This window comes from Acinonyx jubatus, chromosome A1, assembly GCF_027475565.1.
Source record: "Acinonyx jubatus isolate Ajub_Pintada_27869175 chromosome A1, VMU_Ajub_asm_v1.0, whole genome shotgun sequence".
Taxonomy (NCBI): domain Eukaryota; kingdom Metazoa; phylum Chordata; class Mammalia; order Carnivora; family Felidae; genus Acinonyx; species Acinonyx jubatus.
In genome coordinates, this window is record NC_069380.1 from 69,438,922 (window position 1) to 69,458,932 (window position 20,011).

A 20,011-nucleotide genomic window follows, 5' to 3' on the forward strand; every position below is an offset into this window, starting at 1 on the left:
CTTTGGTCTGTGCTTTCAACTGCACGTGGCCTAGAATGCTCTCCTGACCTCTGGGTTTCTTTTCCTGGGCCAGGATTCCTGATTCCTGTGGCTTGAATGCTCTGATTCTGGCTCTAGCTGGCCTTCCCAGGACCAAGCCACTTGTTCCATATCTGGTCATCCTGGACCTCAGTCCCAGCCTTCCCGAGACCAGTGCTACTGCTTTGTCCCTTGTCATTGGGCCTGTCAGCTTGATCTTGGGCTTCCCGCTCTGAGGGCCTAACCGGAGCCCCTCTGTTAGTGTTTCCCCTGGCCTCTCGACATGCAAATTTGAGCATCTGGTCTATTTTTAAAGCCTCTTTGTCTCCCCCCCCCCCCACAAACTGTGTGTTTCGAGAAAACTCTCATTCAGAAGTCCCAGTACGTGATAGGTTTATGCGATTATGAAAAATTAAAGTTAAAAGTAATGTGTGTAAGGGGTGCCTGGGTGGCTCAGTTGGTGTCCAACTTCAGCTCAGGTCATGATCTCACAGTTCGTGGGTTCAAGCCCTACATCAGGCTCTGTGCTGTCAGCTCAGAGCCTGGAGCCTGCTTCGGATCCTCTGTCCCCCTCTCTCTCTGCCCCTCTCGTGCTTGAGTGCCCACACTCTCTCTCAAAATAAGTAAACATTAAAAAAAAGTAATGTCTAAATGTGGTGTAATAATAATACACTCTGAAAGCTCATGGTAGTAACGAAGTATATAACTTAGGGAGAATTTAATGCAGGCGTTCTTAACTTCCCCATCTTGTCATAGAAAAGGGTGGTGATTATCAAATATTAATAGGAAACTAAACTGCCTGAGCTCTTCATATTTTAATCCTTTGTGAATAGCTAAAACATTTATGAATAGCATTTTATTTATTTGACAACTTGAGGTCATACTGGTGTACCAGAGGCATAGACAGGTGAATCTAAAATAACGTATTTATTTTTGTAGAGCCATTCTCTCAGCAAATACTTAAAGGATTCTTACTATGTGCCAGACACTGTTCTAGGTGCAGTGGTCAAACAGATCAAAACCAACCACATTTCTTCCTCTTCCAGAGCACACATTCAAATAGAAAGCGAACCCTTCCGATGAAATTTAAGCAAATGAGCACAAAAGCCCTGTTTTATCCCTGCCAGAATTTACAGTAGTATACTTATTTATTAATGGGTTATAAATTATCCTAATTGTTCACAGGATGGTCCTACTAAAACTGAACACACAATTTTGGTGAGTGTATCCATGATGGTGGGGGGCAGGCATAGACATGGGCAAGAGAGTGAAAATCTTTAGCTTTCGTCAGTTCCTTGAAAGAATCGATTACTCCCCTACTCTGCAAATTAAGAACCTCTGCTAAATTGTGATCTCTTTAAATAGAGGCAAAAGCTGTGGATTTTTATTATTTTTACCTAATTTCTGTAAAAAACATGATTACATAAAGCAAAAATGACACCACATTGATAGTATGAAGTATATAGGTGTACTATATAAGACAAAAAAAGTGGCATTGGATAGGGGTGATGTTAAGTGGGACTAAACTCTTGCAAGTTTCCTATATTTTACTTGAAGTAATTCAATATTAACTCTAAGCACATTGTGGTAAGTTAAAGATGGATTCTGTAAGATCCCTATAGCAAACACAAGAAAAATATGCAGTGAGATATTGCTAAAAAATAAATTAATTAATTAATTAATTAAAATGAAGTACTAAAAACTATTGTTTTAACACAAAAGAAAAATAGGAAAAGAGAAACAACAAAAAACAGATGAGACAAATAGAAACCAAATAGCAAAATCCAACTATATATCAAAGTAAGTACATTAAGTATGAAGAGTTCAACACTAATCAAAAGGCAGAAATGGTCAGACTGGAATTAAAAGTCAGAAACTGCTATATACAACCTACAGAACACACTGTAAACACACACACACACAAAGGCTGAAAGTCAAATGATAAAGAAAGATATATCATGGAAACAGAAAGCTGAAATGCCACATTCATATCAGACAAAGTAGGTTGCTATAGGAGTATTACTAAAAACAAAAAGGGATACTTTGTTATGATAAGGGTCAATTATAAGTATATGTGTGCCTAATAACAGTTTCCAAATACATACAAGACATTAAAAGGGAAATAAAGGGAGAAATAGACAAACTCACAATCATGGTTGAGGCTCTGAATCGAAAAAGCAAACATTTTAAATTTTTTATTTAATTCAAATCTCATCTTCTCATTTGGTCAATTATTTTCCTATTTTGTTATGTTTATAACATCACATTGCTATCTTCAGCAAAATCAATGCAATACAGCCCCATTTTCTGTTTTCCTTCCTACCCAGATCTTTAGAAAAGGCATTTCTAATTCCTTGCCTCCAATCCATTATATGTTTTTGCCATAACACTTCCTATCTCTTTTCTTGTTAAAAAAAAATTATACACACACACACACACACACACAGATAGTGCTACCCCCACAACTCCCCTCTTCCCCATCCTGCTGTAGAAGAAGCCACTCTCCGTGGTTCTGTACTTAATATTTGTGTCCATAAATAGTCTATACTATTATTTTGTGTTTTGAAATCATGGGGAAAGATGGCTACAATGTATGATACATTTAAAAAATATATTAAGGGGAGTCTGGGTTGCTCAGTCGGTTAAGCATCCGACTTTGGCTCAGGTCATGATCTCACGGTTCGTGGTTCAAGCCTCACGTCAAGCGGCGTGCTGACAGCTCAGAGCCCAGAGCCTGCTTCCGGTTCTGTGTCTCACTTTCTCTCTGCCCCTCCCCTGCTCACATGCTTTCTCTTTTTCTCAAAAGTAAATAAATATTAAAATTAATTAATTAATTTAAAGAATAAAATAAAAAATATATGAACACACATACACCCAATTTATTTTAACTGCTGTTTAGTGATCCCTTGGATGAATAAGCCAGTCTTTTACCATTCATCTCCTGGAGACACTTTGTTTCATTTCCTAACTGTTAAATACAGCACTGCAGTAGAGCATTCCCTGAGGCAAGCCTTCAGCTCAGCTCAGGTCTGGTCACAGCTACATTGCTCTCCAGAGAGCTTGAACCACCATTTTACTTGTCCTCAGGACTGTGAGGGTTGTCGGGTCTCCTCGTCCTCACCAAAACTTGATCCCAGATTTTTCCCATTTTTTCCAAATTATTATAATAGTTAACATTGCATTTCCCTAAAAACAAGTGAGAATAAAATCTTTTCATGTGTTTGTTGCCCTTTTGAACTTCCTCTTCTGAAATTGCCTGTTCACCTGCTTTTTAAGTTTGGTTGATTGTCTTTTTCTGATAAATTATATGTATAGAGACTCTTTATTTTGAATACTACCTTTGTTGATTGACTTCGAGGATTCTGAGTACTTTCCCTAGGTTCTTACTTGTCCCTTCACTTCATTTATGGTGACTTTTTTGGCACACTGTAGCTTTTGAATTGTAAACTACATAAATGTATGTTTTCTTTTATAGTTTGTGCTCTCTGATCCATATTTAAAAATCCTTCCCCATCCCAGTGTCAAAAAGATGTGCCTTCCATATTTTGTGCAGAGTGATTTAAAGTACGGTGAATTATCTGTTTCTTTAATGCATTGGGAGTTGATGCAGGGTGTTGGAGAGAGGGTGTCTGTTTTGTCTTTATCCCCTTGTTGAGCTCAGCTGGTCTTCCCCTCCACTTACCCTTTCCTGCTGTGTACCACATGCCCTTACCATAAGGGACTCCAGAGTCTCCTTCTATGCTCTTGTTCCTTAGGTAGATTGAGTAGCTCTACATAAAGACCATATTATTTTAGTTATTCCACCTTTATATCAGATCTTAAAATCTGATAAGCCTTATTATGTCTCTTTAAAATTACTTTGGCCATTCTGGATCCTTTCTTTTTTATTTTAAAATATGTTTATTATGAGATAGATAGATAGATAGATAGCATACTAAATGTGCCTAAACCATAAATGTCATGAAACCAACAAATCAGTGTAAAGTGAACACACCTGAGACCCATGCATGCTAGAGTCCTACCAGCCTCTGAAGCCTCTTGGTGCCCCTCCCTCCTGTGACTCCTCTCCTAGGACATATGGTCATCACCCTCATGCTCCCTTCCTGGTTTTCCCACTTTATTTATATGTAGTTCAGATCAATCCATTTACAAAAGTGGAATCATATAATGTATACATTTTTTTGTCTGCATTGTTTCTCCCAACATTAATTATGTTTTTAACACTTAACCTTTAAATATTCCAAATGCATTTTAGAGTTGTCATTTAAGTTCCAACAAAAAACCCTAGTAAGATTTTATTTTGGGGACACTTGGGTGGCTCAGTCAGTTAAGCATCTGACTCTTGATTTCGGCTGAGGTCGTGATCTCACGGTTTGTGTGATCAAGCCCCACGTGGGGCACCACGTGCTAACAGCAAGGAGCCTGCTTGGGATGCTCTCTCTCCCTCTCTCTCTGCCCTTCCCTCCTCATGCTGCTCTTTCAGTGTCTCAAAATGAATAAATAAACTTAAAAAAAAAAAGATTTTATTTCAAACTATATTGAATTTATATCTTAATTTGGTGAAAATTAGTATATTAACAGTTTGGTAAATTCCTATTCATGGATATGATGCCTTTATTTATTACTAGGGTTTTTTTTTTATGTGCCTTTTTATAGTTTTTTAGTTTTCTTTATAACAGTTTGCTGTTCTGCAGAGAGTTCATTGTTTCTCCTTTCTAGGCTGTCTATATTTTATCTCCAGTTATTTTTAAGGACTTCTTTCTTTGTTTCACTACAGTGAATCTAGATATCAATTTCCTTTTGTTGTCCTTTCTTGGACATTTCCAATCTGAGATTTGTATTCTTTATTAATTCTGGAAAACTCTTTTAACTATTATCTCTTGAAGTAGAGTCCCCCTCTCCCTGCACCCGCTCTGTTGTCTTCTTCTGGGCCCTCTGTGAGGGCCTGTCTCCTCTGTGTGGAATCTCATGGGTAGAACCCCAGGCCTCCCCTCTGGGCTTGCTCTGCCCACTTTAGAGCCTCTTTGATTCGTGCCCCACAGAGCTCTTACCTTCTCCCTGTGGAGGAGAGTAGGCACGAGCCACACTGAGGCGGCGGGGGGGGGGGGGGGGGGGTGGGGTAGGGGTGGCATGCACCATGCTGGGTGGGGCAGGAGGCCAGACTGCTTCTCCCACAGAGTGAAGTAGTGCCCCATTTCACCCCCGCCTGCCTCTGATCCCTGAGCCTGTCTGAGCTCTGAACCACCTTGCCAGCATTTGGATTTACCTTTTCTCCCCATATGCCAAGGTATTTTATAATTCCTCAATGTGTTTTCCATTTGGTTTGGTGTAGTTCAGGATTACAGATGCTTTCCAGTTTCACTGAATGTGGAATTTGTTTGTTTTCATTTTCTATGTTGTTCTGTACCGTTGTTGAGAAAAGTGACATGGAAATTATTTGAAACCAAAGCTCCTCTACCTTCACTCTTCCCTCTACTCCAGTCTGTCTTTGACTTCTACCACTGCACCACAGCTGTTCCTAGAAGGTTATCAGACGCCTCCATTTTGCCAAGTCCAACGGTCATTTTCCTCCCCGTCCTACTTGAACGTGGCGGAGCTGTGTGGTTCATCACCAGCTGTTCCCAGCCTAAAACACTGTTCTCTTTGCTTCAGTGATGCTGAGCCTTCCTGGTTTTCCTCCTGTCCCCTGAAAGCCCTTCTCAGATCACGGCACTCGCTTCTCCTACTCTGTCCATCCACAGAATATTGCTGGGTTGAATCCTAAGTCCTCTTCGCCCTTTTGTTCGTCCCGCACCCTTGCTATTATCTCATCTAGTCCCATTGCTTTAACCGCTGTCAGTGCCTGTGACCTCTAAATCTTTAGCTCTGCTAAGTTTCCCCCCTAAGTTCCAGGTCTGTCTATCTAACTGCCAAGTCGGTATCACCACTAAGATTTCTAATAGACGTTCCCAGGCTCACTCCTGCATCACATTTGCTGTTTTCACTGCCTAAAATGTTCTTCCTCCAGTTCTTCGAATCACTGGCATCCCATTATCCTGAAGGTATTTGCTCAAATGTCACTTTCTCCAAAGCTTCCCTGACATCTGACCTAAAGATGGTCCCTTCTCCAAGCCACTTTATTTTGTCTCCTTCACAGAACGTATCTGGAATTGTTGTGTTTGCTCATTTACTGTGTATTCTCCATGTTGGCCACTGTTACTTCCATGAGAGTACGATCTTGTTTACCTTGTCTTCTGCTGTCCCCTGAGTGCCTAGAACAGTGCCTGGTGTATACTAGATGCTCAACAAATCTTGCCTACTTAATTGATTTAAATTTTATGAAGAAAATATTAAAGTGTACTTTTCTCCTATTAGCATATTATCAGTTATGTTCTAATTTGATGTGAATAATCTCTTATTCTAAGAATCAAATTCACAGAATTAAATATTTTTTTACTAAAAATTTTTTAATATGTACTTATTTTTGACAGAGAGAAACAGAGCACGAGCAGGGGAGGGACAGAGAGAGAGGGAGACAGAATTTGAAGCAGGTTCCAGGCTCTGAGCTGTCAGCACAGAGCCCAACGTGGGGCTTGAACTCACAAACTGTGAAATCATGACCTGAGCCGAAGTTGGACACTTCACCGACTGAGTTGCCCAGGAGCCCCTAAAGATTTTTTTTTCTTTTTTTTTACAAAGGAATTGCCATACTCATTTAACCTAGAAAACCAAGAGTCTTTAGACATCTATTACCATATGAATTACCTTAAAGATATGAGTTTTGTAGGCTTGGCTGTAAATAGAATTATTAATTACTATTGGCGAGGATTTTAAAACTAGAAAAATCAGTACTTGAAAAATGTACTAGAACACTATGTAAATTTTAAATTGTCTTTATTTTCTGATAATTTTTTAAATTTTATTTTAAAGAACACACGCAGAAGCTGGGGAGAGGGATAGAGAGAAAGGAAGGGAGAGAGAGAGAGAGAGAGAGGAAAGAGAGAATCTTAGGCAGGCTCCATGCTCAGCACTGAGCCTGATGTGGGCACCCGATCCCATGACCCTAGGATCATGACCTGAGCCAAAATGAAGAGTTAGACATTCAACCAACTGAACCATCAGCCGCCCCTGTTTTCTGATCAATGTATTACATGGCTGGATTACACCCTTAAAGTTGTTTTCTGCCAGTGTCTCTCTTTGATGGCCATCTGCCAATAAGAGTAACCACACTGCTAGTATAGTGTGAAAGTGTTTTGATAACCAGGTCTTATATAGCTTCTTTTTTTAAAAGAAAATATTGCTTTTAAAATATTTTACCAGTACTTTGAGTGTTACGTGGTTAGAATTTTGCTGTCTCTTCTAGCTTTAAAAAAACAAATTTGTTTACTGAGTAAATTTTTGTTGATTTGTACTGCTTATCATTCAGCAACTTGCTAGGATTTTGGTTATCACCTGGCACTGCTAAAATGATGAAAAATATGATCTGAAATACCTGTGGTTATTGATTTCTGTGTTAAATATGTTCTTTAACATTGTTACAGTGAAACAACCCAGCTGGACTTTACTCTTTCAGATATCAGGCATCTGCTACAACAGCAAAATGTTTCAAGTTCACCGGGTTCTCTACGTTCCCAGCTGGATGGCAAAGTTCTTTTCCCGGACACTTGAGCCCATCTTCTCATCTTCAGAACCCACGGCCGAAGCCAGAGTCGGAATGGGGGCCACAGTGGACATCCAGAGACAGCAGACGATGGAGTTGCTGGACCGGCAGCTGATGCTGTCTCAGTTTGCCCAAGTGAGAAGACAGAGGCAGCAGGTGAGCGACAAGATAGGGATCCGCAGAAGCTCTCAGAGGCCTGGGTATGCTTGCCTCTATGGCTGTGTGTGCAGGAGAAGAGGATATTTCAGTCCTGCAGGTCAAAGTGTGGATAATTTGATGTTTTCCCAGATGGGATGTAGGTCTCTGATAGTGGCTATTCTCGGGGTTTTTTAAAGGTAAAAAAATAAATGGCAGCTGAAAGACTGGTCAAACTGGACATTCTTGTTCCACTTCTATTAGATAAACGTTATTTCTTAGAGAAACACCAACCTAGTTAACAAGACGTGATATTTATCTGTTCTTATGATCTTGTAAAAGCCACAATGTCTTCCTGTTAAAGTGCTTATTATCATGTGCTCTGGGGTAGAGCACATTTAAAACTTCTTGATTTTCCTTGGTTGAAATGGAGAGAAGATGGAGGTAAGAAAATTTCAGGGGAACAACCAGTGAATCAAATAAATGCTGTTTTTGTAGGCTTGGTATCAATCATCAGGGAATATTGAGCATTTATCTACAAACACTGCTGTATTCAAACACTCTCTTAGCACACTTATCTTTCAAGGGTTACTATCTATCAGCCAAAACCTCATACCTGATCTTTCTTCGCCATTCTGTGAGCCAGAGCAGTGAGTGGGCTCTTCATTTCTTGTCTCCATCTTTACCTTCTGGGGTATGAGAGAGGATACTGTTCTCTCCTGCCATCTCTCTAGCTCCTGCCTTCACTGGGTGTGAGAATTAGGTCTGCAGGCCTCACACTGGTCTGGAGAAGTGAGATCGAGTGTGGCATCCGGTGTCCCATTGGAGATGTCAGTCCCAGAGTCTGTATCTGGGGTAGAAGAAGGGGCCCCTTATTAACAGGCTGAGTCCACTGGTGAAAGAGGGAAGCACAGGTTGTTCCTCAGAGATGTATTTGAACTTGAGATGACTCTGAAGCATACAACAAAGATACCTGCGATGTATCTGTGTGTTAAATGCGGAGAACAGACCTCCCTCTTAGAGAGGTCAGAACTGGAGGTATAGATCTGGAGTCAGCTCTGTAGGGTCGAGAGATGAAAGCAAGGTGCTAGATGAGTTCTTTAAGAGAATTACGTCCACGATGAACATAGGCTATAGACGAAGCTTTGTATGTAGCAAGAGGAAGAGCTGGATCCTTCAAGGAAACAGAAGGAAGAATGAAAAGTATGGGAACTCAGAATAACCAGTGTCCCAAAAATGAAGTCATTGCGAGTATAAATATGTTCCAGGCAGAACGGGCAGAGCTGTGAGGGAGAGAAAGACATAGGGCACCATTCTGAGGGTACGATTCTGAGGTTTCTGGCTTAGGTAATGGGATATAATAGATCGATGACAGCACCATTTCACCATCATCTGAAGAGCAGATTTGGGGGAAATAGATCTACTGAGGTGCCTTCAGTATGCCTAGACTCCCTGTCAGGTAGCTGTGGACCTTGTACTCATGAGCAAGCTGGGGAAGTTACATTGCTCAGCTGGGCGTCCCCAGGCACATTTTTGTGCATGAAGTTTCTCAGACAAAATTGTCAGGATCGGCATCTTTTGGGGGAGGGGTGGCGAAGGACAAAGGGTGGCTGAACAGCAGTTATGAAGAAGGTCTGAGCCAGCCTTACAGAGAGCTGTGAAACAGAGAGAGCCCCAGATCCGGCCCAGGAGCTGAACCATGGAACCTCCACCGGTCAGTCACTGGGTACAGATTGCAGGTCTCGGGCCAACTGGCTGTCAGATGGACACCATCCACAGAGGGCGCATCCCTGGAGAGGTGTCAGCTGCCGGCACCCCCACAGCAGGAGGGTGGAGCCTTCAGTCCTGGGGGAGGTGCGGGCTCGGGGGGTGGGGTGGGGGGGACGGACCAAAGTATCCACCCCCTGTGCCGTTTGCATCCTCCTGGTTCACGTAGTAAGTTCTTGGAGCGGCTCTTCCAGATTCCAGCAATGCTCTTTTCCCAGGAGAAACCTTCAAGAGGAGTGTTAGCAGGACATACTTCACCCCCTTCTGCTGCAGCTGGTCTCCAGGCCACACTGGTCATCGTCTCCCTCCACTACTTCCCATTCCACTCTCAGCTGAAAGGCACACTTGGTGAAGTGACATGGAGCCTCATCCCTGTGGGGTCTGAGTCCCTGTCACCATGCCTTTCTCGGGCTGTGTCTGCTGCCCTTGTCTGTCTATTTACTGTAAACCTCGGGGCAAGGGAGTACCAAGTGATGTCCTAGTGCAGCACCTGGTGCTGCACTTATTTTTCCCTCCCACTTTTTGTCCCCCTGTCTATGCCTTTTCCTGAGGATTAGGGCTAATTAATCCTGCCATGGTGGTGATCTATTTCCTTGCCTGCTGGTCTTTTGGCACACAAGCCCAGAATGACTGGGCCACAGCTGTAACTCCAGATGTAATGGCCTCTTACTGTGTCCCTGGTGGAAGCATTCCACTCCTGGGCGGCACATTCTCTAAACCCACTGAGTCTAGAGTTTCAGGGGCAGGAAGCCGGATTCCCAAGTGGGTCACTGGGTAAGAGGGTAATCAGGGTTCCATCCCCTCCTGTCTCTTATTTCCAAGATCCAACTGTTGGGGACGCAGCCCCGGATAGCGGTTGTTGATTTAGGGTCTGCACTGTATGCTGGGGCCAAGAGTGCTGTCCTTGTGGGGCATCCTCTCCAAACTGGCATTTCACTTACACCTTCAACTGGCTGTCTCATTGATCTGGCAAGGTGGCAGCTCCCAGGTCATATGATACGTGAGGATCACTGCATCCCATGGTCTTTTTGCTGCTGTGCATACTTTGTTGTAAGTGGCCTTGTGGTCTGATGTGATGTTAGTTGGAACCCTGGTCAGTAGATGAAACTTCTGTAAACCCCACAGATAGTGATGCTGGTTGACAGAAAAGGCAGACAGACCTATAACCTGAATATGTGTCGATTTCAGTTAAGATTTGCTGCCTTTGGGGCGCCTGGGTGGCTCAGTGGGTTAAGCGGCCGAGTTTGGCTCAGGTCATGATCTCGCGGTCTGTGAGTTCGAGCCCCGCGTCAGGCTCTGTGCTGACAGCTAAGAGCCTGGCGCCTGTTTCGGATTCTGTGTCTCCCTCTCTCTGACCCTCCCCTGTTCATGCTCTGTCTCTCCCTGTCGCAAAAATAAATAAAACGTTAAAAAAAATTAAAAAAAAAAAAAAAGATTTGCTGCCTTTATTATAGTTGCTCAAGCTGCCATAACCGAGTACCACAGACTGAGTGGTTTAAACAACAGAAAATTTTTTTTCTTATTGTTCTGGAAACTAGAAGTCCAAGGACAAGGTGCTGGAAGTTTGGTATTTGGAGTGGATTCTCCCTGGCTTGCAGATGGCAACCTTCCTATTCTGTCCTCATGTGGCCTTGCCCCAGAGTATGCGTGCTCCTGGCATCTCTTCTTATGAGGACATGAGTCCTGTTGGATCAGGGTCCAACCCTTAGGACCTCATTTAACCTTAATTACCTCTGTAAAAGCCCTGTCTCCAAATACAGTCACATGGGGGATTAGGAACTTCAACTATGAATTTGGGGGTGGGCACATTCCAGAGAGAAGGGCCCAGTGCAGTCAGTCTCGCACTGACTGTTGCTTCTTCTCGAGGGATGGTGTATGAGGGCTCGGTGTTGGTGTCTGTTGCCGTCAGTAGCTGGGTTCACCCTTGAAGCGAGACAGCGCCTCTATCTCTGCCCTCATGGCCTCTGTGTCCACGTGCCAACCCTGGGGTGGCCGGTGATTGAGGCTGGCTCATGTCTGTTGGCTGAGTCACTCTGTCCCCCTCTTCTGTGGAGGAGGTTTCTGATAGATAAGACTTCAGCATTATTTTGGAATGTTTGTTTCAGTGTATTCATTTTTATTTCTTTTGCCTTGTTCTGTCATATTTCCTCTCACTGCCTGGCAGTGGCTTAGTGCTCTCTGTCACCCACCCCCTGTGGGCCTCACTTGGCTCTGGGGTTAGAGTCGGTCGGTCATTACTGGAAACTCTGAGCAAGACTGGTGGGTACTCTGTGGGCACAAGCGAAGTGAAAAACATGTCCTTTCCCTTAACGAATTTGTGATCAACTTCAGGGAGCTTGGGCAGACAGACTGAATGAGATAAAACCCGGGAACAACGGTACACTGGCCTGAGTTCCCGGAGCAGTAAGGTGTCTGAGAAGAAGTGCCGTCAGTGCAGCCTGAGACTGTGTGGGTTCAGGGCCTGGAAGGATCAGCAGGACTGGGTGGGCTGACACGAGGCAGATTATCCCCTGAGCAGAGGACTAGCATGCACATGATAGAGGCCTCTTGACTGAGGCGTGGAGGGCACATAGAGAGAAATGGGAAGTCATGCTGCACTTGTAATGGAGGGAGGGCTGTTTACATCTGACAGCAGATTTGGGTTTTGACATAGGAGGCTGTGAAAAGCATTTTAGCTGGTAGTAAAGGTAGACAGTGTTCTAGAAAAATCCATCTTCTTGCAGTGCATATGGTGGAAGGGAGAAAGGGGAGAGCAGGGAGGAGGAGACAGATAGGAGGCCATCTTGAAATTCAGCTCTGTGAGCGCCACGGCCAGGATGAGGGTAGTCTCCTCATTGAGCTCTTCTGACTCCCTCTTGTTGCCTGAGGCTCAGTCATCCCAGTAGGGGACCCCCAGTCCCTCCAGTCCACCCCACTAAGCTCCAGCTCAGATCTAGATTAGGACCAGACTCTTCTCTCCTGGGCTCCACACCTAAACCTCCCACCACCTACTGGGCATCTCCACTCACATGCTCCACAGGCACCTGATGCCTTCCATTTCTTTGCTGAACTGGCTTCTCCTCCTCACTCCTTCCCCTCACAGAGAGCACCATCACCTGCCCAAAGACCTGAGCCAGGACATCTAGCTTCACCCGAGAGAAGGAAAGCTGTCACGCCCTCTCTGCATCCCACCTGGAGTCTTGCCACGATCACCTCCCTGTCCCCACCCAGCCCCCCCCCCACTCGTTCCCCAGAGTGATCTCTTTGACGCCACCAATCTGACTGTTTTGCTCCACCCAACTCCTTCTGAAGCCCTTTATGGCTTTTAAGGTCATTAACACTCATTACCCAGAGCCCTTCCATGGCCTCCCTCAGCCCCACACGCAGCCTTAGGGTAACCTTGCTCAGCTGCTTGCAGTGTGTCAGAGCCCCACTGTTTCTCACTGCCTGCCTTCACTTCTGCCCCTCGCTCTGCTTACAACAGACATCCCCATGCCAGCTTCCCCACCCCAGCACACACACAAGGTCTGCCTGCCTAACTCCTTTTACCCCTGTGTCCCTTGCAGATACCACCTTCTCTGGGAAACCTGTTGAGCCTCCCCTGTCGGCTCTGATTATCCTCTCTCTGTTCCTACAGCCTCTGGGTGTCTCTTTCATGGCGCTCAACCTCACTCTTGGGTGACTTCCCTGTCTCTACCAGTAGTGTGTCTCAGGGGTGGGTGGAGACTTTTTCTTTGTATCTCCAGTATGTGAATAATGCTTGGCACATGTTGGGAACTCACATATTTAGGGAATTAATGACTAAATATGTGTATAATCAGTATTTACAGAATTAATGTACTGAGGCCAGCTGAATACAGGTGAATAGTCAGGGTTGGAAAGTATACAAATAACCTCTAAGAGGACAAGTGTGAAGCAAACCATTAAAGACACCCTGACACAGGGTGTCTGGGTGGCTCAGTCGGTTAAGCATCCAACTCTTGATTTTGGCTCAGGTCCTGGTCTCGTGTTTCGTTAGTTTGAGCCCTGGATGGGGCTCTGCTGACAGCTGGGAGCCTGCCTGGGATTCTCTCTCCCTGTCCCTCCACCCCTCCTAGGCTCGTGTGTGTGCTCTCTCTCTCAAAAAATAAAATAAACTTTAAAAAAATAAATAAATAAAAATGTGACTCACTTATTAAAAAAAAAAGATATCCTGAGATCCACGTGCCCAGAGCACAGAGAGGAGAGGAAGAAGGAAAGCATTTCCAGGGAGGTGAGGAGAAAACCAGAGAGAAGACAGTGTTTGAGGGGTCATGGGAGAGCGGGTGTTCAGATTCAGGTGCCACCCACCCCCACCCCTGCAAATTAAAAGCCAAGCAGAGGGGCATCTGGGTGGCTCAGTCAGTTGAGCATCCAACTTCAGCTCAGGCCATGATCTCACGGTCTGTGGGTTCAAGCCCCACATCAGGCTCTGTGCTGACAGCTCAGAGCCTGGAGCCTGCTTCAGATTCTGTGTCTTCCTCTCTCTCTGTGTCCCTCCCCCACTCGTGCTCTCTTTCTCCCAAAAATAAACTTTTTTTTTTTAAATTTTTTTAAAAATCCAAGCAGAGATAGAAAAAGACCACGAGACTCAGAAAGAATTGGTTCACTTTTGAAAGGAGTGTCCTTGGGAATGCAGCCCAGAGCAGCCACCTGTGGATTGGAGAAACAGCATCCCTTCCGTCTGATCCACTGGCCTAATTCCGGCACACAGCTGTGGTCATCACAGCTCCATTCGCCCAAGTTTACACCACTGAAAACGCTTTTAGAATGCTCTGTAGCGTCTACAGATTGCACGGCTCTAAAGGACAACGAACAGTGGGGAGACTGTAGACCTTGCTTCATCTAAAGATTGAGACCTGAGCACTCAGGGGGTCAATGTGTAGTGTCCTTATGTCCTTACGATGTGATCTTTCTGGACCCTGCCATGGTGGTTACTGCCAAAAAGCCCCTGGATGATGGTCTCGAGGACTTGTAGCTGTGATTGCTGAGTTCACCACATGGTAAGGCCCCAGTCCTTCCTTGTGGTTCTCCTTGCCTCCCACACCATAGCCTTCCCACTTCTGCGTGCATCCATGTGGGCCAGGGTGTTAGGTCTGTCGTGACTCCACTCTCAGATTCTCTCCTCTCCCCCTGCACCACAGAGGCGCTGGCCGTGTGGCTGGTGACAGCTCCTAGTCATTTTGGTACCTGCAGCTGCAGATCATTTTTCCATTCGGGGCCATCACATAACTTTTCACAAGTTTGTCTTTTATTCATTCATCCAATAGTAGGGTGAACTCTTGAAGGCCAGGAGCTGTGTGTTTTACGTATTTTTGTCTCTCTTGGTCCTACTGGAGCGTGTAGCCCCGAGGGACTAAAGGACACTCCTCTGACCCTTAAGAGGTCTGCAGCTCCACCAGGAGAGGGTAGATGACTCAGTCCCAGGTGCTGAGCTACTGCTGGAATTTGTATGCAGCAAAGCGAGAGTCCTGACCTCCCTGTGTGGCTGAGGGAATCTTGAAGACCCTCACTTTCAGGTAGGCGTTTCAGGCCCAGGGAACCTTGTGAGAAATCAGAGGGGCTCAAAACAGCTGGGGGAGCAAAAAGCTATTGCATTTGCCTGAGCACAGGTTTCCCTAAGAGGCAGTGAAAGGTGAGGCTGGGGAGAACGCAGAGGCCGAGAGAGAGGGGGTCTTGGGCCACATGAAAAGTTATTTTTCCTTTTGTTCTAGAAGTAATGAGTCCGTGAAGCCTTTTAAGCAGGAGAGCAGGTTAGGGGTTTTTTTGTTTTGTTTTTGTTTTTGTTTTTAATGTTTATGTTTGAGAGGGAGAGAGAGAGAGTGCGAGTAGGGCAGGGGCAGAGAGAGAGGAAGACACGGAATCCGAAGCAGGCTCCAGGCTCCAAGCTGTCGGCACAGAGCCCGACTCGGGACTCCAGCTCACAAACCGCGAGACCATGACCCAAGCCAAAGTCGGACGCTCAACTGAGCCACCCAGGCGCCCCTAGGTTTGTTTTTAAGGAGGATTATTTGGGCCAAAATATGAGCGATCAGTGGAAGAGGTGATGCTGGAGGAAGAAGACCAGCGGGGAGGTGATGAGGACTCTGTGTTTTCAGGGTATTCATGGTGGCGAAACAGAGCAGCCTCACTGAATGCTAGTGAATGGCCACAGTCAAGCTTTACAGGGCCTCTGTGCGTTCACACCTCCAGGGAAGTCACTGAAATTCCTACAGTCGTGAGCATCTGAACAGGGTTGCTGCACGTGTCCCCATGGCTTTTGGGCTTATCGTTCCCTCTCTGCAGTCATGAGAGAAGAAACCCACGTGCTCACAATAGAAAATCCTTGGAATGTAAATGAAGGAGCAAGGAATTTGCAGTTAAGGGATCAGCCCTGGGTGACAGGAAGCTCTGTACACTACCTAATAGCGTTGTCATGAGAATAAAGTAATTTCTACAGAATTACTTCACGTACCAGAAAGATCTATCAGATATTAGTTGTTATGATCTTATTCATTGGACCACTGCTTTCTGGCTCTCAGGAAGTTTGGAGAGAGAGTTCTGATTCAGCAGCTAAGCTGATAGTTCCAACTCTTAAAAACTTGGAACCTTGGGGCGCCTGGGTGGCTCAGTCGGTTAAACGTCCGACTTCGGCTCAGGTCATGATCTCGTGGTCCGTGAATTCGAGCCCCGCATCGGGCTCTGTGCTGACAGCTCAGAGCCTGGAGCCCGTTTCAGATTCTGTGTCTCCCTCTCTCTGACCCTCCCCTGTTCATGCTCTGTCTCTCTCTGTCTCAAAAATAAATAAACGTTAAAAAAAAAAAAAAAAAAAAACTTGGGACCTTTAGAACAAGAGTCAGTAGGCCATGGCCCCTGGGCCAAACCCAAAGCTAAGAATGGTTTTTGCATTTTCACTGGTTCTGTAAGTACCTGCATAGTGTCTTCAGTTTTGCCTCTGGGTCTTCAAAGCCTAAAACATTTACTGTCTGACCTGTCATTAAAAGCAAACAGACAAAAAACTTTGCTAGCCCACTGCTCTAGAAGATTACGTAGCCAATAGCTTTCAAAGCAAAGTTTTACCAAAAAGTCTTCGTTCTGTCTGGATCTTGATCATCTGTTATTTGTGTGACCACCATTTTCTCTCTTGGCTGATGATGATAATGCCATTATATGCCACAATGTAAACTTGGTGATTGAACTTTCCAGAAGGTACCTCTGTAAAATCTCCATTTCCCTTAGAAGCAGAGTTAAGGTGAGGTCCACTATGAATGCATCATGCTTGGTGGAAGCCAAGTGGGAGTTTTGTCAGCAACACAATGGAGTCAGTCAGTTGGCACTAATTCATTAGCTCTTCACTTCTTTTGGCTTCCAGTGTTTCCTGGATGATTAGCACCTCTCTTTTCAGTAACAAGCAGTCTGTTTGACCTGCAAGGAGAGAAGATGTTGGTGCCTACAGCAGCTCCCCATTATTCACTCATGCGTTTCAGTTATTTTCGTGGTGTTCAGTTAAACTGAACTAGATACATTCTCTCATCCTCGCTTAGTTACCTTTTGTGGCTGTGAAAATTGTTTCTCTCGTTATCCACCCCAGCGACAGTTGTTAGGTAACATCTAACATATGCGTTATTATGACTCATATCTGCCTTGTAAATCATGGTAGTTTCTATCATTAATCAAGTATTTTTAATTTAGTAAAATATATTTAGTTTATTAAAAGTGCTCTCAAGTTCTCAATGTGTTTTTTAAGTTTTAATAGCTTTATGGAGGTCGACTTCACATACATTATGATTCATCTACTTAAAGTATACAATTCAGTGATTTTTAGTACATGCACAGAGTTGTACAACCATCACCACATTCAAGTTGAGACCATTTTTTTTACCCCAAAAAGAAACTGCCCAGTAGAAGTCACTTGCCAATCTTCCCATATCCCTAGGCTTAGGCATATTTGGTAGTCTGTTCTCTATAGATTTGCCTATTCTGGGGGTGCCTGACTCGGTCAGTCAGTAGAACATGAGACTCTTGATCTCAGGGTCATGAGTTCAAGCCCCATGTTGGAGGCAGAGTTTACTTAATAAAAAAAAAAAAAAAATTGCCTATTCTGGACAGTTCATACACTATCTGGTCCTTTGTGACCAGCTCATCCATATTGCAGTATGCATGCTTGATGTGTTTAAATAGCAGGACCCATCTAGTAGACCTTTATGCTGGTAGGTGCCATCTCATCGAATGAGTTTCTGTCATTGCCCCTTCATCTGGCTGGGTCTCTAAGCTTCTTACTCATCTCTTGGCCCCACCAGCACTACAGTTTCCATTAACACTTACTTTCCACAAAATATATTTAGTAGTCCAGCCAGGCTCTGGGGAGTGTCACAGTGACCCAAGACAGCATGATCCTTCCTCTCCCTGAGCTGAGAATAGAACAAAGACAATTATAATAAAATGTCATGAGCACTCTTATAGGAGAAGCACCTAGCCTCACCTGTGGGGGTTAAATAGTTTCTGGAGGAGGAACATGCTACATGGAGCCCTGAAAACTATATACCTGTACCTTCACATGTGTGTGAGAATGTGTGTGTGTGTGTGTGTGTGTGTGTGTGTGTGTGTGTGTGTGTGTGTGTGTATATGCAGCTGAGGGGTCCACCTTGAATCCAGAGGGAGCAAGTTCTCAGCCTAGATGAACCCAGGCCACTTTAAAGACAGCATGTGGTATACTTCTCAGCACTTTTCCTTTTTAGCTTTGCTCTTTCACTTTTTGGTGCAATTTGATTTAAAAACCATTCTTGTAAGGTTGCTGTGCTGCCTTGTCAACCAAGCAATCTAATCAGTTAGAGCTAGTTCTTTTATGACTTTTTTCTTTTATGAGTATGAAGTGTACAGCATCAGGTGTAAGATAAGTTACTAGGGCTTAGCTGATAAAAATCTGCAAATTAAATGAAAATTAGGTGCAAGAACTCTATTTTCAAGTGAAATTAAAGCTAAGCTGTTGATGTCAATCTGTACCTCCTTGCAGAAACTGCTGTCACAGTTTTGGTGTTCTTCTAGCTGATCACACTGACCTTTTTGACAAAATTCAGAAGAGAAAGATAGGATCAAGCCAAATTCTAATCCCTTTCCAAGACTGACTCATTAAGTGACCTCGAGAAAATCATTTCTATTTTCCATTCTGCCTTGTGTCTTCATGAGAAAGAAGAATGTGGGACAGTCTCATGATGACATACTCAGTATTTTGGAGAGAGAGAAGGTATCAGCAATCCTAGCCTTTTTTATAACTTTTTTCTTTTATCTCTTATCAATCACTTTTTCAGACCACAAATGAATTTAGAGATGAACCCTGAAGCAGACATAATGTTAAGCAGGGGCATATTAGAAAAATCATCCTCCTAATCATTTGACAAATTTTTCCTCCCCCAAGAAAGCCATCCCCTTGGGTTTTTGAAACCAGAAAATGATTCTAGTCAGGAAGGATCCTTGGGGTACCCAGAAGTTTCTCAGGAAAAATCCTTCTGATCATCTTGAAAGGGCTTGAATTTCATGGAACCCACTCCAGGTTCAGACCCAGCAGCCTGATTCTGCGGGTGACAGATGTGGTTTTGTGAATAAAGTAGCAGGAGCCCAGGAATTTCCAGAGTGGTGAGTAATGACTCTCATCTGAGATCATAACATAGATGAATGATACTGAGATTTTTTTAAATCGTACTTTTTAAAATGATAGAGATTTATGCACGCATTTATGGAGGCTGGATTCCCAGGGTGGAAGGACGCTGGGCAACAGGCATAGTTGGTGGCTCAAAGCATGGGCTCTGGGCTGGGAGCGATTCTCTGCATGGGCTTTCCTCACTCGGAGACTGTCCACGCTGCAGTTCTGGTAGGTGTGGTTGCTCAAGGAGCTCACAGTTCATTCCAGGTCCTTGATCAGTACGGTGACACTCGAGAGTAGTACAGGAGAGTATAAAATGGAGGCCCTTGACCAGTGTCTGTCTGCCCAGGAATCCCTCCTGCAGCAGCTCTGGCAGGTGGCCAGTGGGCTCACTTTGAGCGAGAACTGCTTGGCTTCAAGATATTCTTTAATATATTGATTAGGAAGAGGCAACTCATAATTAGTTTAAGGATCATTTAGTCCAGCTTCCCATTTTACAGATGAGGAAACTTAGACTCTATTATGTTCTCTAAAATTGGCAACTTGACTTGAGTTCTCTGGAAGTTGAGCAGAGAGAGAGAGAGAGAACAGTAAGGACTTGGATTGTCAACAAAGAGGCCAGTTACAGACACAAAACAAGGGCTGGGCACTGTACAGACTGCTGGGGGGAGGATAGAGGGACCAGGGGAGGGCGTTTCAGGGACAGACACACTTTGAGCAGACATTGTCTCAAAGAACAGTGAGTGGAGGGAACATGCAGGAGAGAGTAGGAAATAATTTAGGATGGGTCTGGTTTTGGAGGACCTTCAAACAGGACAGAATAGTTGAAATATGAT

At 44.4% G+C, this 20,011-nt stretch overlaps 1 protein-coding gene across 8 annotated transcripts in view; it reads left to right on the forward strand.

Annotated features, from left to right (window-relative positions):
* Positions 1-20,011, forward strand: part of UBAC2 (UBA domain containing 2) — a 251,911-nt gene that overhangs the window by 208,604 nt on the left and 23,296 nt on the right. For all 8 annotated transcript variants that reach the window (XM_027065152.2, XM_053217413.1, XM_053217420.1 and 5 more), the window contains one exon: positions 7,571-7,813. In XM_027065152.2, coding sequence (XP_026920953.1) covers positions 7,571-7,813 — 243 coding nt within the window. The remainder of the gene's footprint in view (positions 1-7,570; positions 7,814-20,011) is intronic.